Raw genomic sequence first — 26,240 nt, forward strand, 5'->3', positions numbered from 1 at the left:
GCGGAATGCCAAGTCTCATGTTAGTTACACAGGCAGTTACGGGGATTGTGGTAATTACATGCACACGTGGATCTAATTAGTCTCTTTATTTATCTGGATTGTTTCTGCTCTCCAATAAAAGAGCCTATGTCCAGCACTGTGGACAACTTCAACAACAAACGAACAGGCCCACTGATTACCTCACATCAGATCAAATTGAAAATAAAAATAACTAACTTCCCCTCGTAATCGCACAGCAGTCCCATGGCACTGCTATCTAGCCATACCCAGTGCCTGCCTCTCACAGGTGAGGGCAGGCCTTGCTGGTGCCCCGAAGGCTAACAACCCCACACTGTTGCAGATAGGAAGCAGCTTCCAAAGCTCTGTGGCCCTAATGCCCTTTCAGTGGCTCCCTCTCTCTTTTACCAGTGGGGCTTCAGCTCCGGGCGTGTCGGGGAGAGGTGGTCTCTTAGGGGCTGGGCTGTTGAGTACTTGTGATCTAGCCATACAATTAATTACCTGAGCACATATTTGAACATCTGGGCCTAAAAATCCTGCTGTGTGGAAATCCATAGCCCTGGGCCGACATTGTCCAGCTTACACATGCGTACGCTGGCCCTGCAGCCCGTAAAACAGCATGACAGGGGACGCCATGTAGGAAGTGTCTGAAAACTGTCGTCCCTGAGGCTTAGCTGGGTCACCTGTGTCCTGTGGCTTGGCAGTCACATTGTCTGTCAAGTCTCTTGGGTATGTCAGCTCGCTGGGGCAGGGAGCTGCCTTTCCTCCGTTCTTGGGGGGTGCAATTCATGACTGCCCAGATGCTCCAGCCATGTTCTCCACCGGGAGAGGGCTGGGCGTAGTGCTGAAGGTACATACCGCTCCCATGGAAAACACCCACCCTCCTTGTTCCAAACAGACCACGTGAGGATAGTTTGGCAGCCTGCACTTGTAACTGGCGCATGGCCAGGACCAAGATTTCAGCCGAGTTCCAGCTCTCAGGAAGCGCTTGCCAAGTGCCTGGGATCCTCAAGGATCTCGCTTTCTTCTCCTCCTCCTCCTCAGCACCAAAAGTGCATAATAAAACTTGGAGTTTCTGTTGTCAGGATGCAGTAATTGAATCGAACCTGCTCTCTCTCCTCTCTTACAGGTTACCAGGACAATGCCAGTACTTAGGGCTGCCGGTTGCTGATTACTTCAAACAGTGGATTAATCTGAAAAAGGTACTTTTATGCAAACCGCCACGGTTCCCCCACCCCCTCCCCCTCTCCCTTCCTCTTCTGCTCTTCAAGATGGCGTTTAATAACTACTGCTGTTTTGCATTGAAATGAAGGAGTTATTTTCTCAGAGAGGCTGGGACTGAGCGAGTCCTTCTGCAGCTCCGTATTGTATGTCCGCTAATAGAGTCTTACTGTACTCGATGGAATATGTTCTGCAGTGATGGAGAATCCCATTGTGGCAGGCCTAGCACTGTCTATCTCTATGCATAATAGCACAGCACTCGGAGGCACCTCTCCAGTGAAGGTTGTGTCAGCTTGTACGGTGCTCGCCCTGTGTTTTCTCTTCCAGGGCTCTAGAGTTCCTACGATCAAATTCCCTCCTGGCTGAATCCTGGTTGCCAGTTCCTCAGCACAGGGAGCCTTGAAGTGCATATAGGGAAGCATTTAGTTATATATTTCTTCTCTATGCACGTTTCAAAAAACAATTCCCCCTCTGCACCCCGCCAACCCTTCTTCCCGTCCCACCCCCCACAAAAAAAAATCACCCTGTGACTAAGAAGGACCTGCTCCACAGCTAATGCTCTGCACTTCCACACAAGAGACCCAGGTTTGAGTCATTCCCTGTTGGGGGCCTTTCAAAGCATCAGCAGCATCTCGCCTTGCTCTGCGGCATCCCTTCTGGCTGATGGAGGACTGGTCTGGGGGAGGTCTGAAAGGAGTCCTGTCCCGGCCTCTCTTGCTGTGAGGAAAGGTGGTGTGATGCCAAAGCTGCCAAGTGGTGGAAATTGGAGGAGGAGAGAAAACTCGGGTGATTGCAGGGGCTGTGAAAGGGGCCCGCGGGCCTTGTGCAGATTAAAGCTGTGGTGATAATTCCTTTAAAGGCTTTTGCATCACTGGGGCTTGTTGTGCCATTGAATCGAACGGTTTTGGTTACTAGCCCTGTCCTGCTAATTAGGGACTTGGTAAACAGAACTTGCAAGAAAACAGCTCTGCAGAGTTTTGGGTTTTACTTCAGGTTTTTGTTTGTTTTATTGTTTTAAATGGCAACATGAGTGACAGGCCGAGCAGCAGCAAAAGGACAATTTCATGTTCTACCCTGTTTGATGGAGTAGATCATGCAACTTAACAAGGGATGCTGGCAGCACGTTCCCCGTTGAACTTGGCAAGGGGATCTTGCATTCCCTGCTGTCAGAGCAAATCTTTTGGCTGATTGCTGGGCCTCTGTAAATGAAATCTGAAAGCACATTGGGGCATTCTGCAGTTCAGTGACCATTAATGATCGCCATTTGAAGTTCACTAAACTTCTGGTGAATGGATAGCAGCTCTATAACCAGCAGGTTGATTGATGCAAAAAATAAGAATAATAATTTAAAAAAAAAACCAAAGCAAACCCTCTGCACTGTGATGTTCAATATTAACCAGCTGAGCCCCACATTGTGCTCTGCCTCTTGGCCCTAAGACAAAGGAATGATGGCTGTTTGCAGTAGTCCTAGGCTACCTGGTTTAGCATGTTAGGAGTCTGGGTTCATCGTAATCCAGTTAGATATGTGGGCAAAGGGTTTTCATGGCTCTTGTTTCAGCTGATACTCTGAGCCCTCACTGAGCACTCGCAGCAAAGCACAGGGCTGCAGTGGGCGAGGGAGGGAAAGAATCGCTTAACATGGCTCTCTCCCAGCTCTGCACTTTGCATCCAGGGGTCATGGGCTGGGGCCGGGAGGCCAACTGCTCATCTCTTTCAGGCTGTTTAACAGAGCCGGTCCCATTCGTCCTCAGCCCAGCGGGAAGGTAACCCAGCTTGAGAGGGAAACGAGATGCTTCACCTCTTGAGTGGCTCCTCTCCTACCACTCTCAGCTAGTGGTTCTTGAAGAGTGTTCGCATCTGGGGCGCTTAGGGGAGGGGTAACTCTGGCCTAGGTAAACATTTTGCCTAGGTATGGCCTTCGCTAGTACCTCAGGGAGAATATGGGGTAACCAGGGACCTGGATTTCCTCCCAGCTGCTAAGTTCTCCTGCAGTCCCCTGACATGTTCCTAGCTCCAAACACACCTAGGAAGGCAGTGCGTCTGTTGGGTAGGGGAATACCCTGGGCATAGGGAGACGCGGCTGTGATTTCAGGGAAGTGCTTTCCCCTCTGGGGTTTCTGTTTCACCTTGTCTGGTTACTGGGTAAGCTCTTCAGGGCAGGGTCTGTCTGTCTCCGAGCAGCACCCAGCACAGGGGGCCCTCGTCTCATTTGAGGCTTCCAGTCCTTCCTGTAGTAGAGATTAATAATAATGGCCAGGTAGAAGGGGAACCTGACAGGGACCCACCTCCTCCCAGTGGCTCAAACAGCCCGACGTCGCCTCCTCCTGTCCCTCCTGTCATATTCCTGAGTCATCTGCCTGCGCCTATAACCTGATCCCCTGGAGGAAAATTTTGGTCAAGCTGCTGGGATTTATGTGAAATGGCCAGTTTCTAGGGTGTAGCTCACGCAGAGACTCTGGTTTCAAATGTTAAACTCAAATACGTGGTTTTCTTATATGAAGTATGTAACTAGAGCAGTCTCTCCACAGCACAGGAAAACCTCTGCTCTGTCACCTCTAGCATGAGCCTGCATTTGAGTTCATTGGTGACAGGAGAACACTGCTAAGGAATCACTGCCACAAACTTAAGTAAGTCCAAAGAATGGGAACATGTAACTTAAAAAATTCCAAGCACATTTCAATGTCTGTGTGTGAGCATGTGCATAGATATACAACTTCCAGCACGGTAGTTCCACTGGAGTTCAGCGCAGCTACTTACGTGCCTTAGTACCATGCTGAAAGGGCCACTGGCACTTTCTGATCACCTTCCCCCATCCAGCAACCCTGTAATGCAAGTCCCGAAACCTCTCACTTACCAGTGGCACCAGCCTGTGGTTACCATCTAGGCTTGGAAAGGAGTGAAGCTGGTTGATGAAAATGCATGTACCATACTAACATCATAATTCTACCAAAGGTACCTTTATATACTGCTTCAAAGTAACCGCGAGTCCTGTAGCAGAAGCCCCAAAGTGCGTTTTGGGACCAGTTTCCTCCAGCACCAAGTATGTTTTTGGAATGGTCTCTGGAAAAGAGTCTTAAATTGCATTGTGTATTGGGATGAGTTGAGCAAGAGAGGCTGCACACTATAGGGCTCAGCTGCTGTGGGTGGAGCAAAACACAGTGGCAGAGGAGGGGAGCGTTGTCTTTTGCGTTGATAATACCCCAGTTTGACACAGAATCTGTTACTGTTGTTTTATTGGCTTCACCCAGTGAGCCATGCGTCTTGCTCTGCGAAAAGCCCACGCTGTGTTTGTATGCTGCTTTTTTAATGGAAACTGGGCCGCTGAGGCTGCTCTTCGGTCTCCAGCGTTTTGCTTAGATATTAAAGTCCCTCTGCTGACTGTAAAGCAGTGTCTGGGAATTCGTTCACACAGTCTGACCTTGGGTGCCCTACTGATGATGTCGCAAATGAGGTCGCATGTAGCGAGATGAGTTGTCCACCTTCCCATTCTTAACCCTCTGAACCAGCGTATTTGTGATGCTCTCCCTCTGCACTAGTAAGAGACTCAGAGAGACTAGTTTGAATTGAGAGCTTTAGTTTAACTTAATACATAGCAAGAAATGCTTTGGCACCCATGCAAGAGTTGACGTGTACGTTACAGACCAGCCTGGCAGCGTGTGCTGAGGTTTGGTTCCAAGGCTCACTCCTCAGGCCAACAGAAGGGGTGGGCTGGGGCTTGGGGTCGCTGAGGTCCCATGCTTGTTGCACCTTAGCAAACCCTTGTGTTTGAGGTACCAGCCACGTTGGGGGACAGCTATCTCCTTTGGCTCTCCTCCACCAGGGAAGGTTCTTGGGACGCTGGGCCTTGGGACGGGCAGAGCTGTCTTTTGCTGAGGACAAAAGCCAAAGGAAAAATCGCTCCATGCAGCTGAACGCGTTGACAGAAGTTTGACTCCCGCTTCCCCCCCCGCCTGCTAATGTGTCCTCTCCACCAAGCCTAATCGCTGCTTGCTGACATTTGTAATGTCACTGAGCGATCTTGTATCTTTAGTGAACTGTCAATGCAGAGAGGACTCGGGGCAGGGAGTTTATCGCGCCCTTTGCTGTGATTAGATAAGTAGGGAGGGCTGCCAAGGAGAGGGTTTTATTAGAATGTGTCTGTATATCAGATAGCCCCTAAGCCCCCTCGCCAGAGAGAGCCACTGAGCATCACTGTACTGTCTACCCGCTTCCATTATGCTTCTGTCTGAATCATTCCTTCATCAGCAGAGGTTCTGTGGGTCAGGGTTAAGCTGCAGTAACGGAGTTGTGTACTCCCAGCCGGGAGCTCCGGACTGCAATAGCAGAGGGTGCTTGCAGATCAGGGTTGAGGGGTATTGGGGTAGCTGTGGGTAGCTGGGGCCCAGGACTGGAATAGGAAGAGGAGCTGCTGGTCAGGGCTGAAGTGCACTGGCGGAGCTGGGTGTAGCAAAGCTTTGCCAAGCCTCTTTCACCTCAGCGCCAAATTCTGCCCAGAATAAATACAACCAAGTTTATTGACCATAGTCTGCAGTGTGTCTTTTGTGCTTACATAGTGAGTTCCATCTTTAGATCTCAAATCCCTTTATGAAGGCTGTGGATGCATCATGTTACAGCTGGGGGAAACTGAGGCTGAGAGGTGACGTGACTTGCCCAGGGTCACACAGTGAGTCAGTAGTGAGGCAGAGATGGAACCCAGGCCAGCTGGCTCCCACTCCTCTGCTCACTACACTAGAATAGTGGTTCTCAAGATTATTTGATGGCACCCCCCTTCTTTGTGTCTGTAGTAGTTCACACATACTCACCCACTCCACACTGGTATACGCAGCGGGGGTGCTTTACTTGAATCCGTTTTCACCTCTTTGTTTTTCACTTGAGTTGGGTTTTTTCTGCTGCACAAATGACCCAATGATCCATTGTCATAAGAGCAAAAGCAAAACTGTGATTGTGGCATGTTCACACACCGCGTCGTGGCAAACGGATTTTGAATGTACAGCTGGCAACGACTTTGTATAATGCTCTGCTAGCGTAACAGAAATCCGGCGCCATCTAGAGTCGAACGCACAGCGCTATCTGAGGACTTGAGGTGTCTGGAGCAGTGGTTCTCAAACTTTCCGGACTACTGCATCCCTTTTAGGGGGCTGATATGTCTTGTGTACCTCCAAGTTTCAGCTCACTTAAAAACCACTTGCTTACAAAATCAGACAGAAAAATACAAAAGTGTCACAGCACGCTATTACTGACAAGTTGCTGACCTTCTAATCTGAGCCTTAGCCCTGGTCTGTGCTGGGCGGGGATTGATCTAAATTATGCAACTTCAGCTACGTGAATAATGTAGCTGAATTCGACGTACTTAGGTCAACTTACCATGGTGTCCTCACCGCAGTGATTCGACTGCTGCTGCTTCCCCTTTGACTCCACCTGTGCCCCTCACAGCAGTGGAGTACAGGAGTTGACGGGAGAGCGCTCGGGGGTCGATTTATCGCGTCTAGACGCGATAAATCGATCCCCACTGGATCGACTGCTGCCTGCCGATCCAGCGGGTAGTGAAGACATACCCTTGGTCATTGTCTGTATGCAATTTTAGTTTGTATTGACTTTGATAGTGCTTCTCACGTAGACTGTTGTAAAACTAGGCAAATCTCTAGATGAGTTGATGTAACCCCTGGAAGCCCTTGGTATACCCCGGTTGAGAACCACTGGTCTGGAGGAATCAGCTTTACTAGTTATTCATTGCTGTGGGTAAAATGTGTGCAGTAAGTTATTTTCCCCTAAGGCTTCTCACGTGCCCCCCAGTTTGAGAACCTCTGCACTAGACCACAGCTGCCCCACCCAGCAAGCTAGAATCAGATTGCTTCCCAAAGAGTATCATCAGTTAGGTTAGACGGTAACAAAAATCATTGTGTGTGTAGTATTTATTGTAACATGAGGGAAGGCTTTTGCTTAGGCTCGTCCCCTGCTCCTTTCTCAGGCTTTGTGGTTTCTCATGACAACTCCTGTTTAGGTTCATGATCTGCTAGGCCAGGTCGGGCATCCTGTCCATGGTAAAGCTCCATGTTAAGGATTTAGAGCCAGGGTCATGCTAGGCTGCAATTCAATGTCTCTTGAGATGTAAGGGTAACAAAGGACCTGTTCTGGAAATGGAAAGACAGCATCAATAAAGGGAGCCCACAGCCCGACACCACAGTGAGTTAATGCTGCCCGAAGGGGTAAAAGCTTGTACAAATACATCAGGGGGTGTAGGCCAAGAGAAAAAGGAGACCCAGCTATTTATGGGGAGGGGTAAAGTTAATGAGGAGTCTGAAATGTGTGATCACTCAGGTACTCTTTAAAAACTGAGCAAGAAGAACAGTCGAGAAAGAGGCATGGACAGTTCAGAAGGTAATGAAGGCCATAGCAACATAACTGTGGTTTGAGAACAGGTAGGACAGTACTTGGGCCTGCTGGGTCTGAGAGTCCACAGTTAAGGTTGCAGAAGCTGTTCCTCTGTGTGTGCTGACGGATGCTGTCTTCTCATCGCTCTCGTAAAGCACAATGACTGTTGGGAAGCGTTTTCTCTTGTGTGGCCAGTGAGTTCTCTTTGGACTGGTTTTGTTTTCTCTTCCAAAAATCTTCCTTGTCGTGGCACTAAACCTCCCTGCAGGCAAAGCTTTGAGCTTGTTTTGTGAGGAAATGTGAACGTTCCCAGGTGGTGATGAGATGCCCCTAGGCCCTGTGGTAGCAGGTGCTTTAGAAATATGCCTGGGGTGAGATCCTGGCCTTATGGAAGCCAATGGGAGTTTGACCTTTGCCTTCGGTGGGGGCAGGATTTTTAACCGCTTCCTCTGGAGAGGCGTCTCAGCTTGTTCTAATGATAATCTCCTGCAAGGGTTGTGACGTGTTCCAGGCACCTCTCCGTTGTAGTATCTGCCAATCTGAGTGGCTGCAGCCTCCTGCTTTGCTGGAGATGTTCGTGAAGGGGAGCTGATTACCTCTCTGGGACCCCCTCACCCCAATTCTGTGAGGAAGAAACAAAGAGCAAGTGGCTGGGAGGGGATAACAGTCTGAGGCCTAGCATTGTAGAAACAGCACCAGGAGACATGGAGCCTCATAAGGGGGAAATGTGCTCAGTTGTTTGGTAAGATGCAGATCTGTTTGTCGCTATCCCCCTTTCCTTGCCAAAGAATGGCCATTCGATGGGTGATGACCCATCAGCTTTGATGGCACCTGGCCGGTGACAATGTGTCCTTTGTCTTTGAGAAATAGGTTTACCTGTTTCCCAGACTTGTCTGTTAAACACACTTCTATCATGATTCCAGCTTATGTTCATACCTTTACTTACGTTGTTGCTACGTGCATTTCACCATGATATTACTGGCCAGCAAGATATTCGTTTTCAAATGATACCTTACAAGGCCTATTCTGTACAAAGATTATAACAGTAGTGTGCAGGATGTGAACACAGGAGTGCTTTCACTCACAGGCGGAGCCCAAGATTTTGAAGGAATTAGCTAGTGATGTTGACAGTTGTCTTTTTTAAAGTCATGGGGAGCTAGGGAGTTATTACAGGAAAAAAGCAAATATGGTCTCAATCCTCCAGCAGGGGGTGCTGTGCTGTAGAGTAGCACAGGAGGCCTGCAGGGGGCGCTGTGCTGTACGGTGGCGCAGGAGGCCAGCAGGGGGCGCTGTGCTGTAGGTTGGCACAGGAGGCCAGCAGGGGGCGCTGTGCTGTACGGTGGCGCAGAAGGCCAGCAGGGGGCGCTGTGCTGTACGGTGGCGCAGGAGGCCTGCAGAGGGTGCTGTGCTGTCGGAGGAATCACCTTTCCCACAAGGCATTACATCAACAGCCAGCAGCTGGGACCCTTTCCTGTGAAAGGAAGGTGACCTTGGCATCTGTAAACTGAACTTCAGTCTCTAGTAAAAAAACAAAAAACCCACTCCCAATCCAGTATTAGGGGAGAGAATCTGTTCTGTATAGCAATGGGCATGTTAGAAATGCATAGATTAGATTAGATGTACAGGGTGAATGAAGCTTCATTGCTTGGATCATCTTAAAACTGAACCGGACAGAGCTCTGGAGAACATACTGTATGGCGTGATCTTGCACTGGCTGGAAGGCAGGTCTGCATGACTGAACGAACCTCTTCCAGGTCCAGTTGTTGGTCTTTTTGTGAAATATGAGTGTGGAAGCTTAAGATGAGTGTGTGTTTGTTAATTTATTTAGTTAAATTTTATTTTGATTGATGAAAGTATTAAGATTTGTCCAACCGATTGTTGTCCTCTCCTTTGTTCTTTCTTCTTGCGGAGGGTGGGAGGGATGTCAGTTGGTGTTGAAGGCAGAGCAACTGCTTGTGGGGAGGAAGACTGAAAACGTGTGTGTGTGTGTCTGTGTCTGAGAAATGGTCGCTTTAAATCTGTTCTGTGCCTGGATCCCTGAAAGTTGCTTTCAGGAAGTTTAATCCCAGGAGAACCTGTCCAAATTGTTAGCTGTTATTTCACGGGTTTATGCGTATCTCGTGAGTGGATATTGTGACCTCTGTAAAATGCATGGCAAGCCTCGAAACGATCAAAAGAAAAGCAAAGTACAGCAGGTGCAAAGCAAACCTCTAAACCCGCAATAAGGGCTAGATCCTGCAGAGCACTAAAGCATGTGCTTAACTTTAAGCATGTGAGTAGAGACGACTGCTCGATGTTCAGTACCTTTTGATGTGCTTTGCTGAATCATAGCTCGAGTGCTCAGCCCCTGGCAGGATCGATCCCTAGCGGAGCACTGCGAGATGCCCTCTTTCCATGACTGCGGTATGCCCGCTCTGTCCACCTCCTGAACTTTCAAGTCCTGGCTGCAAGTAGCTTGGCGTTGGTGGGTCTGTCTCAGCCCCTCTGTGTTGTTTCAACGCACCTCTTGCTGAATCGGTTCCTTATAACTACAGTTCTCTTGGAGGCTTTTGATTTCCGAGAGTGCCAAAGCTCTGCACACATGACCAGCTTGGGTAGCATGTGACACACTGCATGGGGAATGGCAAAAAGGCTAATCGCTTGTCAGGGCGTAGGTGTGTGGCTCTGATCCACATGGCAGGTGAGCCCTCTTGCCTTCCGTTGACTGAACACAGCCAGCCTTGTACCACTTCTCCTTTAAATCTGTCGTACAGCTGTCTGAACTCTGAAATTTCTTTCACTCTCTCCCTCGCCTTGTTAACATGTGTTGCCTTTGGGGTAATCAGGGAAAAAATATTATGTCCTTTTACAATTACCGGGTTTTGGAATATTAAAATGTCTCTCTGCATCGGCAGTGTTATTTTGATTGGTATTCTAACCTTTGACTAGCCCATAAAGCGAGCCGCTCTTCAAGCCAATATTGCAGGACTGAAATTTAATTCCGAAATGATTCCAGATAATAGGGAGACAGATAATATATGCATGAAGGATATTATGTTTGGACTAAATGCAGCAGGGCCAGGGCTTGGGAGTTGAATAATAGCCCAGAGTGCGTTATAATCTGTGGGACAGAAATACCTTACTGTCAGGGCCAGGAGACGAACTCTTAAATCAAAGGGAAGGAAAACAGCAGAGAGCCAGAGGATAGTCAGCTGAGATGGAAAGGGCATGCAGGAGAGGCCTTAAAGGAACAGCCCTCTCTGTCCCACTGCAGAGGGACAGTCGCTTGGATTGCTGTGTAACTGGCAGTGCTGGGTACGAGGTGAGTGGACTTCTGGCATGGACATGTCCCTCCCCTCACCCACAGAACGTTTCCACAGTCTTTGTGCCTCAGTCTCCTAGAGGCTCTGAGCAAACGGCCTTAGGGAAACACCTCCCTGTGTTTGAGTTTGGAATCTGTGTTTTGGCCAGGCACGTGCTGTTGCTTTTTGTTAGGGCTCCAGCCTGGGTACCTGACCTCCCCTGGGAAGGACGGTCTCCTGTCGGCTGCACTGTCACTGGCACGCTGGCTCATCACAGGGCCGATCCACCCAGCGCCTGAGATGAGGTGGGAGCGTTCCTGCTCCAGAAGCTTTGTCAGGCAACGTTATGTGCTTACTGCTGTGTAGTTTAGCATGTCCATTATCCGTCCCTTTGCGGTAAGGGTTTGTGCAGTGCTTTGGGGGCTGTTCTCAAAGCTGGGATAGCACAATCACAGGAACGTTTTTCACTAGACAGTAGCTCCCCTTAAGAGAATGACCAGGATGCTGTGCATACAGGGGATCTTTAACTGTCTGTAGCCTCTGTCTAGTGCCCTGTCTGGAGGGGGAGGGCACTTTGCGCAGCAGCACTGTTACCTTCTTGCCACGCCGTGCTGTCTGCAGTGGGCAGGAACTGAACTGATGACCTGTCACCCCGGAGGCGAGAGCATGGTCGCTGGAGCGAGGCTTCCTGTGCAGCAGAAAAGTGCAGGTTTAGCAAAGGGGGAGAGAACAGCTGAGCCCGTGAACTACTCCCCACACTGCCACGTAGGACACACGTTCACACTTCCTGAACCTCCTGCTCTTTGCAAGGAGATCATTCCAATGGCTGAGCGTGTCCACCCTCACCACGCACTGCAGGCAGCCCCTAGAGAAACTTCATTCTGTTGTCAGGCCTGGAAAAAACAGACCAGCAGCGCTATCGAGTGCTTGGCAGGGAGAGAGAGACATAAATCTCTGTTGTGGAGAAAACCTCTCTGAGAGCAAAGGATGCGCAGCCCATCACAGCCAGAGCTGTGGTAGAACTCGGGATATGGTTCTAAGCATCACACCAAGGGAGCGTTACCTTGGGATGCAGCCTGGAGTAACGGGCTCAAACTAAGATACAGGGAGTGTTGACTGGACTGTCGAGGGACCCGTGCTTGGCACTGAGGTGGTTAGGCTGTGGCATTGTCTCTCCAAGGAAGTGATTGTCACCGCATCACTTGGGACGCTTTAAAGCTAGGCTGGGCGTGCACTGGGAAACAGAATAAAGGGAGCGGCCCTGCTTTGGGCTGGAGATGGAGTGGATGATCTGATAGTTCTTTGCCATCCCTGGCAGCTGTGATGGTACCAATTGCACCTGTATACACAGAGGATTTGGCTTAGACTGACAGGAGCCTGGATTGTTGGTTAGGGTTCTCACACTAGCTTAAAACTCCTCTTCCCGCAGTCTAAGAGCCTGGCCCTGCAAACACTTGCCCAGGTGAGATGGGATCGTGCTGAGTTTGAGGCCTGGTCCAAGGGTGGTGGATTTTACACATCATGCGGGTTGCTGGAAGTGCGCGTTTCATGGCATGCAGGTTAAGGACAGTCTCTGCTGTAGCCCTCAAACTCCTGCTTTTGCAGGGCTCCAATCAGAACTGCACTGTGGTGTGGGGCATAGATTTGTGTGTGCTGCTGGCCTGGGATTTTTGTTGAATCTTAACGTACAAGAAAAATTGCACATCTCAGCGCCCCACACCTGCCTGCCTGAACCTCCCGAAGAGTGGGCAAGAGACGGGAGTGATCCAAGGGGCTTGTACTGGAGGAAATTCTCTGGCTCTTGTTATCCAGGAGGTCAGACTAGATGATCAGCATGGTCCCTTCTGGCCTTAAACTCTATGAATCTCTTAGCGAGGCCTCCGGTCAAACGAACACTTGGAGAGCAAATTGCAAAACACTATTTGAGGAGCAATTATCAGGCACGTGGAGTTTCCGTTCTGCCCAGTTTACGTGTGATTGCTGTTTTGACTCTGACTGTAAGGATAAAGTTCCATTTTTGAGCTACGTATGTGCAAAAAGGAACATTTTAATCCTATTAAACACAACCCTTTCGCTGGCTGTTTGCTCCTGTCTTTCAGGCCAGGTCTACTCTGGGAGAAGGTGTATTTTTTAACATGTTACATCCTGGTGTAGACAAGGCAAACTGTAGTCCTTACGTGCTTTCTGTCTGAGGTGGACACTAGCCTCCCTCGAGTGTTTATCTTGACTTGCTAACCCTCTGTAGAATTATGGCTTGCCTTATCTGCACTAGGGTTTAAAAACCCACCTTTTCTCCAGCTGAAGACAAGCCCTTGGTTGGGGTATGAGTAGGAACCCCCCTGTAACAGCGATTCATGCTGCAGCGTAGTCTCTTCTCGCCCTTCTTGGAATAACCTGATTCTGTGCTATGAGAATAGCTGAGCCGATACCAAATTTAAATTCTGAAAAATCCAGACCTGAGTCTCCAAACAGTTCCTCCCGAGCCGGGCTCTGGCCCGTCAAGTATCCTGCCGCTGAGGATGCTGGCACTGCAATTCAACTCCCTGGGAGATGAGGGTTCGAATGGACTCTGGCAGATTTACATTGTGGCAGCACTACGCAGACTGTATCACCATAGCTAGGTTGGCATAACCCAGCACTGTCAGTGCAGCCTGCGCCAACGGAGCGAAGTTGGCCATAGCTATTGCATGTCTGTCTGTTCCAGCAGCAGAGAGAGGATGGGGTTCACTGGCCTTCAAACTCTGATTTCTTAGAGTTCCCAGCCTGTACCCCTCATTCTGTCTTTTGTAAGGTGGCCGTTCTCGCAAAGGGCCTCTTGCCCATAGTTCTGGTAACTGATCGGTATTGGGAAAGAGATTTTGTTGTGTGTATGTTCTTTGTTGCATTTCCAATGCGAAGTGCCCCAGATCATGATGTTTATATCGGGTAACAGTTCATGTCAGGTGGTGGTATTATTTATTCATCTTATGGCAGCGTGTGGAGAACATAACCAGGATCAGGGCCTCATTGTACTGTGTGCTGCACAGATGCTAAGCAAGAGATGGTCCCTGCTTTGAAGATCTTACAGTTTAAATAGACATGGCAGAAAAGTGGTGGGAGGGGAAACTGAGGCGCAGAGGGGGTGAAGTGACTTGCCCCAGGTCGCACAGTGGGTCAGTGGCAGAGCCCTGAATAGAACTTGGTCTCCTGATTCCCAGTGTAGTGCTCGATCCACTAGGTAGGAACGTAGGCAGCAGATAACTGTATGCACTTTTCAGTTTTATACTCAAAATGCCCTTGGTATTTCAAATGTGAAATGCAGAGGGGCTCGAACATGGGTTATTGTGCACATTTCCTATACACACGTGTTGCCATAGTTGGCGGGCGAAAGGCAGAGAAGCAGGTATGCAGATCCATGTGTAGTGCTTTCCACCTAGGAGCCTTTGTGCTTACCAGCACCCAGCTGTGTGTACCCTGCACTCCTCACATCTCTCTCCTGTGCCTAAGAACTGCCTGGTTCCCAGCTGGCTCCATTTGACGTGCTGTGTTGCTGCTCAGGTTAATGGCATAGCGCAGACTCTGCGCGCTGGATCTGGCTGTTGCTGCCTGCACTGCAGTCGGTCTGGTGAAAGGAAGAGTCAGAATAGTCATCAGGTTTTGTCCATTCATCACATGTTTGTAATAGCTCTTTGTGTATGTGGCAAAGTGGAGCATGTCCCTGGGATGAATCAAAATCCAAACAGCCTGTGCCAGGAAATCTTCCTGAGGTGGCAGGAAGAACATACCAACTGTTAGGCCCCGATTCTGCTCCAGCTTACACTGGGTTCAATCAGTAGTAACACTGGGGAGCTCTGGCAGAATTGCTGTGAGTGAGTTCAGAATTAGGCCTTTAGCTTGATGATGAGAGCGAACTGTGCAGCCCTCTGATAGTCTGACGTGTGCACAGCCGTTGGGCGCCCTGGCTGTGAGCACAGTTGTTAGACCCTGCGCTCTGTGTGCATTGTTGTGTCCTACGGAACCAGCGGGACCAACCCTAGTTCTGAAAGCCCTGCTGGAACCGGGTGTGGGAGTTCTCGCAAACTCGGCCTTAGTCCAGCAGCACAAAGCTGGATGTTTCTCTGGACAGTTTTACCTGGGCCTTGTAAGTCTGGTAAACCATGGAACAGCTATTCAACTGTCACTTCAAAAACAATAAACCCCACTGAACTCTGTATCCCAGGAAATGTGTGTGTCTGCTGAGTCCCCAAGCCATTTGCCTCTAAAACCTGCCTTCAGACCAGCACATGCCCCTATCCACACTTCCAGCAGTCCCGGGTGTCCTCTGCCCCCACCTGTGTTGTGGGGAAGCTCTTGTTTTCCTGGCTCCTGCTTTTCTGGGTTTTCCTGGGTACTGCAGTCTGCTGAGAGGCTGCAGCGCAGACTGCATCCTGCTGTTGAAAGAGGCAAGCTTGACCCCACACCTGACACAGCCTCCCCCCAGTCAATACTAGAGAAAGGCTAGAGGAGAAGGGATTAAAGGCAGGGCATGTTTTACAATAATCCTGCAACGTGTGTTGCATTCTAGGCCAGGCGGCAATGGTGAAATGCATGAACGCTGGCCTTTTCCTGACTCCCCTGAGCCTCGAGAAGGGGTCAGGGCACCCCCATAACTCCGCAGTGCCCAAGGGGGCTCTGTGCAAGGACCAGAATTGCTTCCCAATTGCAGCTGACTTGATTCTATTAGAAGAGCAGTGACAATACCAGGAAGGCAGAAAGCTGTATGACCTGCTCACTGAGCTGGGGCCTATTTTACGTGAAGGGGATGGCAAGTCAGTCAGGTGCACATTTGGAGGAGGGGGAAGGAAGTTTAGCAAGAGACCTGGAAATGAGCCCCACTTCCCCTCCCTCTGAGGGCAAATGATGCTTTAAGAGCAGTTCTCTGAAACGCGACCATGAAAATGGTCCCTTCTGTAGCAGCTCCCTTTACCCCAGGTGTGTCAGAGTCCGGTCTGCTAGCTTCAGGGGTTAAAGTGTTACAGGTGCATAGTCCTGCAGCACCAGCATGGCTCTGCGAGAGGGAGCTGGAGCCTGCTGGCTCCCAGATGGGCCCCAGAATTGCTCAGGGGTACAGTTACTGGGTCAGTGAGTTACACCGGGCCATCCTGTGCACAGCTCTCTCATGTGGTACTCAAGCACATGGCTGCCCCATTGCCCAGCTGGGACGTCACCCGTTCACTGGGACTTCAGGGTAGGCCTGTCGCTGCTGCTCCTGGTTGTGCAGGGCCACTGCAACGCTTGCTGTGCTGGCAGCCAGGCAGCCGCTCTCCTGCTGCATGGGGCTGGACAGCAGCAGGGAAGGAGCAGCCGGCAGCAATGGCATCAGGGGAAAAGACAGGAGAGAGGGGGCCAGTACTGGCCCCAGACAGCCTCCAGCATCCACCTGCTACTTGGGGTGGGCGTGTTGACCATAAAGTTTATGGTTACGTGCAGATTCGGTTCGGCAAGCCAGTCAAGTGACTGTCAGGCAAATGACGTCACCTGAGCACCTATTATTTCACCATGGTCAGATATGCCAGCAAGAATGCCTGGAGGCAGGTGGTGGTGGCCCACCGGTTTGTGTGCATCATGGCTGTTAGCAGGCTCGCTCAAAGGTCCTACTCGCTCACTGCAGCATGTGCGAATGGCACCTGTTGGGGAAAAGGTGAGCGAACCGAAAGGTGAGCATCTTGATTGGCTGGACTCTGAACAAACAATTTATGGAACCAACAATATGTTTGCTGGAGGGAGGAGGGTCTGCCTGCCCCCTCCCCCTTCATGTGATCTCGGAGTCCATCAGGGTCCTGGGAGGAGGGGACAGCATGCCTGAAAACATTTTGATTGTCTGGAATCTTCTGGAACAGCAGTGTTAGAAATAGAATTGAATGGTTACTGTTTGCTTGAAATACAAGAGACGCTTCATAATCTAGAGAGCATTCCAGAAGCAGTGAGACGTTCATAACAGTGACATGATAAATTATGCAGTCAGGGAAAGCCAAAATAGTTTTTACTAGACATTCACCTGGAAACGCTGTTAAAACTAAGCGCAGTTTGGTGGTTCTGTGTATGCAGCACATCTAGGCAGACTGGAGAAACGCTACTTAAATTCTTGTGATGTGTCCAGCCACTGTCAAAAATAGATTACTGCAGTCCAACAGCAAGAAAGGGAAAACTGGTCTGCATCAAAATTCTGCTTCTTCTTCCTCTTTGGCAGCAGCATCCCAAAGCATGGAGTTTTTTTGATGAAAACATTGACATAAGTGACCATGAAAATGAAGCGAAGTCCATTTCTTCATCTTCTAATAAGAATTTTGCTGCTTCATCTGCTTCAGCATTGAAAACTCCTACTCCTGGAAAGTCATCAGACATTCATCAGATTGGTATTAAGAGACTTTTGGATAGTCTATCGTATGACCAGGAAAATGAACTTGACTGTGTGTTTGCTTGCAATACACCATTTCATATAGATGGAAATCCTTGTATGCTAGAATTTTTTTCATAAGTTGCATCCAATTTACGAAGTACCAAATAGGTAATGGCTTGCAGGAAGTCCTTTGAATGCTGACGTGGACGATGTGAAAAAGAGAGTTGGTGGTCTGATTGGACAAGTTTCTCACGTATCTCTGGTGTCATCTGGATGGAACAATATTCATGATGAGGGTGTCGTCAGCTTCCTGGTAACAACTCCAGGATCTTGTTCATTCCAATGCACAACTGAGCATCATGACACAGCCCAATATATTGCTGACCAGTTTAAAAATCTAATCATTGAATTGGGTCCATGGAAGGTTATTTCAGTTGTGACTGACACCGTGGCTGATATGAAAGTAGCTAGAGAATTGTTGATAAATGAGTATCTGCACCTTGTGTTATGGATATGCTGCCCATAGGATGCAGCTTTTCACTGGTGAAGATCTGACAACTTTCTCATCACGTGTCAAAAGTTAAAAGCATTGTCAAGTTTTTTAAAAACAAACAAGTACCAGCAGCCACTTTTTCAGCATCGTTTAGTACAGCACTCAATTTCATCCACGCTGAGTAAGCCTTATCATACTTGACAGGCCTTTTCTATTAAATGTCTCAGAGATCTTCAGATATGCAAGTAAGAGCCTCAGCCGTCTGCGATTGAAGAAGGGGTGGCCAGGTGTTTTCCCTGAGTAATCCACATGGACAGTTGCTTGACTGTCTTCTGAATGCAAAACTCAAAATTAATTTCACTGGTTGAACCTATAGCTCAGTCTTTTCAGAATGTGGAAAGTGATAGCTCTGCATTGTGTGATGCCAAGAACACGTTCCTGAACGTTGTTAAACATATTTGTGAGAATACGGAATGCAGTCTACCTACAAAAGCTGAAGAGAAAAAGATAACAGACAAAATAATATCACGTAATGCTGTCTGCCTTCTTGATCCAGGCGCCCAGGGCCAAGACTTTTCTGGTGATGAATTCAGTTCAGGTTGTGACCTCATAATGGCTGTTGCAAACTGTAAAGGCTATACAAGCAAGCAAACAAACAGTTCAGATGAAGGTAGCAAATTATAAGCTGAGGCAACCTGTTCAGTCTTAAAACAAGGTGGAATACAATCCCAACAGTCAAATTGAAAGTGCTTGCTCTTTCGTCATGGGGAAACAAGTTGTTTCCTTCTTACATTCTAGCTACATGGCAGAAATTCTGTTAACGCTTCCAGGTACAGCAGAACTTGTGCAGAACAAAACTGGTTGGCTTGGGGAATCATCCATTCAAAACCCAGACCTCCACGGCTGGGAAGGTGATGACAGTGTATTGCAATTTAAGATGAGAGAAGAAAATGGCAGATGAAGAGAAAGAAGGAGATACTGAGGAGTGTGATGATGGCAAAGATATATAGATTGATTGATAGATAGAAACTCTTGAACCTGATAAAGAAAAGCAAGATGCTTGAAGAGTTGGCCTGCTGCCTACCTTAACAAGTGCATTTAAAAATGCTAACCTGACATTGCTGAGACGATAATAATTGTTCTTTCATGTTTTAGAACTTCATTTCATTGCATTTCACATTTTTCTGAGTTAAAATCACTCTTCAGGCACTTGTTTTTGGTGAGGCATAAGCATCTATTTAAGGCTAAACCTACTGGAGATCATGAAGTCTTTCTATTTTTTGTTAGTTACTGTTCTGATAAATTAGTGCTTTAAAATATTTGACCTTTTTTAACTGTATTTGATCAGTGTTTGACCAGTCAATAGACCAGTAATTTTTGGATTGGTCAAATGCCCAGTCCTAAATTTTGCATTAAATATTACCCCTGGAGCCACATAAAACTTGGTGGCTGTGTGTTCCACCTCTTAGTGGAGCTGTGCCATTGTCACAGAAGGCAGAAACGGTATAGCTGCTGCTGCTGTGCAGGAAGAAAGTGGCTGTGAGACGTACTGACCTGTGTTCTTGTCGCTGGCCTGAGCCATTGGCTGAGAGGCCTAGCTTCTCTTTGCATAGACACGATAAAATGAGCAAAAGGCGCTGCTTTGGGCACTGGGAGGTGCTCAGTGCCTGAAATGCCTGTGTTCCTATATTCATAACGCAGTGTTTTACAGTCATTAATTCAATATCTGAAAAGCCCAAGGGTTACAAAGCAGTTTGGTTTCAAAGCCAGGATTAAAACTCTTGTGCCCTTGCTCCCGGTCCTGTGCACACGCCAAGAGGCCCCTCTTAAATGTTCCATAGAGGCTTTTTCTCTTTCCACTTACAGGTTCCCCTGTGAGCGCTCTCTGTTTGGGTGCAGTTTGTTGGAGATCTGTGGATCGGACCCAGGGAGTAGATCCTGTCCTGAGTGGATTTATTAGAAATAGCCAGACAGCAACAGTCTGCAGGAGCACCCAGAGGGTTGTTTTAGGAACCTGCTAATGTCTCCTATTGTCACCATGAAATAAATCCTAGGTTTTAGATCCTCTTCCTGTCCCACTGGTTGCTCTGAAACAGCAGCGCTTCAAATCACAAAGTAGTCCGTTCTCCCAGCCTCGGAGTTATGCCTCCAGCGTGTGACGCACACCCCTTCCCTGTGTACTGTCTGGCTCTCGGGAGCTCCGGTATGGTCCTGAACATTCCTTGCAGAGACAGGAGACTGATCCTGAAGCTTGTACAGTCTAGATTGCTGCACTCAAGCATCCCGGCCCACAACTGCTCCCCTGCAGCAGGACTTGAGCTCTTGGAGTGGCGTGTTGGGGAGGAAGAGACCTTGTCCATGGGGGCGGGGGAAATGCACCTGTAGCTACTTACCTTTCTGTCTACCTGCTGCAGGGATCTTGCATTAAAGATGATACAATTGAGTGCATTTTATTGGCCTCCCATCCTCCAAATGACTGTGCCAACATTGCTCATAGTTCAGTGCCTTGCAAGCTGGCTCAGCACCGTGTCTCTCTAAGCTAGGATGCCGGAGTTTTCGTGTGGTGCCTCTGACCCTTTACAGACTCATTATGTGCTTTCAGATGCTTACGTCAAGCAGGGTGTGGATGGGGAGTGTAGCTGAGCGTTTCTTGTCCTGCATGGAATGAGCCAGCATCGGCAGCAAGTTCAGCCTGGTGGTGAAAATGTAGGATGCCACTGAGCACTTTTGTACACTAGAGCTCCTGCTGGTGCTACCCGCAGTGCAGCTGGGCCAATGGTAGGAGGAGCGGGAAGTTTTGGGGAAAGTTTCCTGATGTAGACAGAGCCCAGAGAGATCAGGGTTCATGTCCTGGAAAAGACAAGAATGGAAGTACAGCCAGTGACTGGATATTTGAGATTTGCTCCCGTCAGTCGTATATGAGGGACCTAAAAGGACTTCATTGTTTTGCACTGATGCTTGAATGCTCCATCTCCCTTGGAAGTCTTCAGAGACTCAGGTCTGGGGGGAAATGGTGGTACTCAGGCTCCACCCACAGTTCAGTCCCACAAATCTCAGGGCAGCTGTGTGGTTCTGCCAGGGCTGGTGCAAGGATGTTTCGTGCCCTAGGCGAAACTTCCACCTTGCGCCCTTGCCCGTCCCCCACAGCAGCTCCCCATGTCCGCCCTGCAGTGTCCCCCCTATGACAGCTCTTCACCCTGAGGCACCCCCCCGAGCTCACCCCTGCCCCACCTCCTCCCCGAGCACGCCATGGCTGCTTCACTTTTCCCGCCTCCCAGGCTTGCGGTGCCAATCAGCTTAGGCACCACAAGCCTAGGAGGTGGGAGAAGTGAAGCAGCCACAGTGTGCTCGGGGAGGAGGCGGGGCAGGGGTGAGCTGGGGCGGGGAGTCCCCCTGCGTGCCGCCCCCCCCCTTACTTGCTGCAGGTGGCCCTCCCCGTGCTCCCCTGTCCCAGCTCCTTCCGCCTAAATGCCAGTGGCGACCAGGGCGGCCGAAGATCCAGCCACCATGGTCACTGCTGAAGAAAATATCGTCCCCCAAATCCTAGCACCCCAGGCGACTGCCTTGGTCACCTAAATGGTTGCACTGGCCCTGGGTTCTGCTAAAATGGTCAGCAGTGAAACCGTTAACAGGGAGGACATGGGCACTGCCATCATTAGATTTCAGAATTAACAGCTCATTGAGTGAATGGAGGTCATTTCACCCTTCTCCTAGAGCTATTATTAAAACAAACTAGGGAAATACAACCTAGATGGAGCTGCCATAAGGTCAGTGCATAACTGGTTGGAAAATCGTTCCCAGAGAGTAGTTAGTTATCAGTGGTTCAGAGTCCAGCTGGAAGGGCATAATAGATGGGGTCCTGTAGGGATCGGTTCTGTTCAATATCTTCATCGGAGATTTAGATAATGGCACAGAGCATACACTTATGACATTTGCGGACGACACCATTTGGTTGCAAGTGTTAGCAAAGGTAGGATTAAAATTCAAAATGGTCCAGACCAACTGGAGAAATGGTCTGAAGTAAATAGGATGAAATTCAATAGGGACAAATGCAAAGTGCTCCCCTTAGGAAGGAACAATCAGTCGCACACGTACAAATGGGCAATGACTGCCTAGGAAGGATACTGTGGAAAGGGATCCGGGGGTCAGAGTGGATCACAAGGTAAATAGGAGTCAACAGTGTAAGTCTGTTGCAAAAAAAGCAAACATCATTCTGGGCTGTATTAGCAGGAGTGTTGTGAGCAAGACACGAGAAGTCATTCTTCCGCTCTACTCTGTGCTGATTAGGCCTCAGCTGGAGTAGTGTGTCCAGTTCTGGGCGCCACATTTCAGGAGGGATGTGGACAAATTGGAGAAAGTGCAGAGAAGAGCAACAAAAAATGATTAAAGGTCTAGAAAACATGAGCAATGAGGGAAGACTGAAAAAAATTGGGTTTATTTAGTCTTGAAAAGAGAAGACTGAGAAGGAACATGATGACAGTTTTCAAGTACATTAAAGGTTGTTACAAGGAGGAGGGAGGCAAATTGTTCTCATTAAGCTCTGAGGCTAGGACAAGAAGCAATGGGCTTAAATTGCAGCAAGGGAGGTTTAGGCTGGACATCAGGAAACACTTCCTGTCAGGGTGGTTAAGCACTGGAATAAATTGCCCAGGGAGGGTGTGGAATCTCTTTCATTGGAGGTGTTTAAGAGCAGGTTGGACAAACACCTGTCAGGGATGGTCTAGATAATACTTAGTCCTGCCTCAGTGCAGGAGACTGGACTAGGGGACTCATCGAGGTCCCTTCCAGTCCTACGATTCTGTGATTTCCGGCTCCAGGCTCACTCAGCCCAGCAGCAGTTGGCGTTTGTGGAGGGCTCGTTTGTGTGTGCAATGTTGGTCGACGTAGCTATGGAAGAATCCACCCCGCTGAGCGCTGCAGCTGTGCTGAGTGCAGCTATGTTGGTGGTAGAATACTACCAGTGCCCAGGAAGGTGCAGTTCCTGCAGCGACAGGAAACCCCCTTCTCTTACTGTGGGCCGTGTCTACGTGATGAGATTACGCTGGCATGGCCACGGTGCCCTAGCTATGCTGCTATAGTCCCTGTAGTGTAAATGGGGGCCTCACTGTCTTCTAAAAAAGCAAAAACTTCAATTCTGCAGAGATGGCAAGGCCTGCAGAGCGCCCTGCAAAGCACTACCTCACCCAGGCCTGGGGTGCCTTGCTCTGGGGCGGGGGAGAGGTGTGCGTGTGTGTTAAGTTTTCCAAAGAGGTTGTTCCATAGAAGAGCCCCTTTCATCTCTTGGTTTTTGCCTCTCTGCTGAGAGTGCCAATGAAGGGGCCAGTTGTGCTGCTGCATTTGCCCACGAGGGATCTGCACTGTATCCACATTCGTTGAGGTTGTTGTCATTCGGCAGACTTGGGAAAGGGATGCCTGTCTAGTCAAAACTTTGTGTTGGGTTTTGGTTTAGAAAAATGTTGGGTTAAAGTCTTTATTTTCCCCAATTTCTGGTTTTCCTGATCTCCCTTTGTTTCCTTCCCAGCCCCTCTCGCCAGTTTATTTTTCCTATTTCCATCTGACCACAGGAAAAGGGGGAGAAAAGGGAAGTGACAAGCCAGAAACGATGCCTTTTGTTCTTTTCCAGTTTTGCCCAAAATGGAAGCTTTTGAAAAGAGAATTTTGGCAAGAATTTCTGACTTTGTAAAATGGCTTGGGTTTTGCCCCCAAATGTTTGTTTGTACAAGGTTGTTGTTATTTAATATTGAAATTGTGGCAGTGCCCAAAGGTCTCAATCAGGAGGGGGAGTCCCATTGTGCGAGACGCGGTACAAACACTTCTGTGCCCCCCCCCCCCCCCCCCCCCCCCCCCCGCCCCGTGAAGACTTCTAAAGAGAGGGCCCGGCTTCCTCCACGGTCGATGTAGTTTTGTCATTGGAATCACCTGCGGTTGCCCTTTGTTCTACCCTAGTGGTGCCAGGAATCTCTTTGCTGTGGTGCAGCACCCAGCGCTGCCCACCGCATTCTGGGTAGAGTTCTCAAAGCGCCTGTCACTCTGCCAGCAGCACCTCATTAGCTTTTACCAGAAGCTGGGAATGGACGATGGGATGGATCACTTGATGATTCCCTGTTCTGTTCATTTCCTCTGGGGCACCTGGCATTGGCCGCTGTTGGCAGACAGGAGACTGGGCTAGAAGGACCTTTGGTCTGACACGGTATGGCCGTTCCTATGTTCTTATGTCTTCTATTCGACAACCTGTGAGTCCCTCCCACGGCTGCTCCAGTACATTGGGTTGATGGCTTCAGTGGCTTTTCTGCCTGCTGCTCCATCTTGGGGGGCAGAATGTTACTCTGAGACGCCGTGGAAGGGCTGCTCTGGTGGAGCTGTGACACGTGACTGAATTGCGTGTGCAGCTTGCACCATTGTGGGCTGGCACAAGGGAATGAACCCTGCAGTCTCCTTTCTTTTTAAATGATATTTTCATTGCTGTAAAACAGCACAATGTTATGAACAGACATGACATAAACTACGAGCAGAGGGGTTTTCTTTTTTGGACAGTAAAGTACTACACAAAGAGGGGGAAGAAAATAGGAAAGTAAAAGAATCAGGTAAGAGTTCGTCAGGAATGAGGAAATTAATAAACTAGGTTTTCTGCTAAGCGAACACCCTGGGTTATCTGGTCCTTTACTAGGTTTTTTGTTGTAAGAATTTGCAGAAGAACATGATATGGGCACAGAGGGGAGACTAGCCATGCAGGTTTGTGCAGGCATGAGCTTCTAAGCCTGTTGAACCTATTCCAAAATGGAGGGGAGTCAGGATTTTCCCGTCTCTCAACACGTTCCTTTGTGAGGAAGGTGAAGACGGAGTTAGCATCCAGGTATCTGTCACTTCCAGCAAGGTTCAAGTGTCCTAGGTTCCTGGCTCCGAAGGGCCTGGGCACCAGAAAGCCAGGGCTGTTCTCGGTGGGATACTGAACAAGCGGCCAGGAAGGAGCTAGTTTTGGACAGGACCAGAGGACCTGAAGTGTAGGCTTCTTTCTTTGAAAAGAACTGAGATCCTCAAATGTTGTCGCAGTTGAAATGCTGGCCGAAAGCTCTCCCCTCTCCAGCCTAGAGCGGGCGCTGTGGCTCAGTCTGACTGAAGGCACCCCAGAGACGCTGTCGCCAGCTCAGGCTGTCCCAGCCTCCCCGGAGTGGAGTTGCACACAGGTGCCAGCAGCTGTGTTGGTCCGGTGGCATTGCAGCGCAAGACAACCAGGGTTAATGCAATGGGCTCCCCTCCCTCGATGCACTTGGAAAACTTGTAGAATGATTTGTTACAAGAAATTATGGGGTACTGGAGTAGGGATTTTGTTTAAACAAACTCGGGTATTAGGTCTGTGGTCTCCTGCCAACCTCAGGAAAACCTGTGCTCCAGGAACTCTGCGTGTCACCTCTGGCAGGCTGTCTCTGATTGACGTTATTAATATTTTAAAGATCATTTAGGATCTCTACCGTGGCTGTGCTCGCCCGGGGAGGCTGGCGGGCTGTGGCTCTGTAACCTTTGCAGCAGAAGAGTGCTAGCTGGCTCTTGGTATGTTTGACAGGAGATGGGGCTGCAGGGTAGTGGAGCCATTGGGAGTAATGTAGTAACAGGGGTTTCCAAGAGCTTATTATTAATCTCTGACAGATGGGGGCTCACCCTTTCCAAGGGGGAGGGCCTTAGACCCTTCTTGGGACCTCAGAGAGCCGCGTTTGTTTTCAGGCTTTGTTTCCCAATTGACCACACTTCTGGCTGACGGGCTTGTTGTGACTCTTTCACGCCCCAATTGCCGCCTTCCTTGGCTCAGCCAGGGCGTTTGCGGTGCAGGGCTCTCCCACGGCTGCGTGTGCATGTAGGCATGCCTCTTATTTCTGCATCCGTGCGGGGCAGCTCTGAGATTTGCTGCAGCTCCATTCGCTTGCTCAGTCCCTCTGTAACCTGGTGTTCAGGGTGTGTTGGGTATGCCCTACCCGCAAAGCATATGGCTCCGCTCTGGCTCCCACTTAGGGGACATATCCCTTTAGCTGTGTACCAGAGACTCACCCTTTTGGCTCTCAAGGTCCCTGGTTCAATCTCTGCCACTAAACAAGATGGCGGGCACTAAACTTCCGTATTGGCATACTGCATATTGCTGGCTGTGAGGTTGCTTCTTAAGGGGCAAACAGGTAGTCATGGTGCGTGTGCTCCCTCCCCAGTGAAGCCTGCTAATATCATCCACCTCAGCCACCCTGGGTCTCTGTTCTGAGCCTGCTCTTATCCATGGAGCCCCGGGGATTTTACACTGGAGTGTCTCTTGGACACACTCTGCTGTTAACTGTCCCTGCGGAATCAGCAGCCCCGGCCCCAGAGAGAGGGGCCACTGCAGGGCAGCAGGGGCTTGGTGTGCTGTGGGGATAAGGGCTGAAGCAGGTCCAGGTGGCTGAGTGAAGCCATGTGCCATAATCCCAGACTGCGTTTGCTCTGCCTAATTATCAAAAGTAGGAGTTTGTTCTGGTAGGTGCACATTATGCCTTTATCGTGG

At 49.4% G+C, this 26,240-nt stretch overlaps 1 protein-coding gene across 4 annotated transcripts in view; it reads left to right on the forward strand.

Annotated features, from left to right (window-relative positions):
• ERI3 (ERI1 exoribonuclease family member 3) overlaps positions 1 to 26,240 on the forward strand; it is a 229,062-nt gene that overhangs the window by 72,523 nt on the left and 130,299 nt on the right. For all 4 annotated transcript variants that reach the window (XM_050961258.1, XM_050961260.1, XM_050961259.1 and 1 more), the window contains one exon: positions 1,127 to 1,199. In XM_050961258.1, the coding sequence (XP_050817215.1) occupies positions 1,127 to 1,199 (73 nt within the window). The remainder of the gene's footprint in view (positions 1 to 1,126; positions 1,200 to 26,240) is intronic.

This window comes from Gopherus flavomarginatus, chromosome 7 (genome assembly GCF_025201925.1).
Source record: "Gopherus flavomarginatus isolate rGopFla2 chromosome 7, rGopFla2.mat.asm, whole genome shotgun sequence".
NCBI lineage: Eukaryota > Metazoa > Chordata > Testudines > Testudinidae > Gopherus > Gopherus flavomarginatus.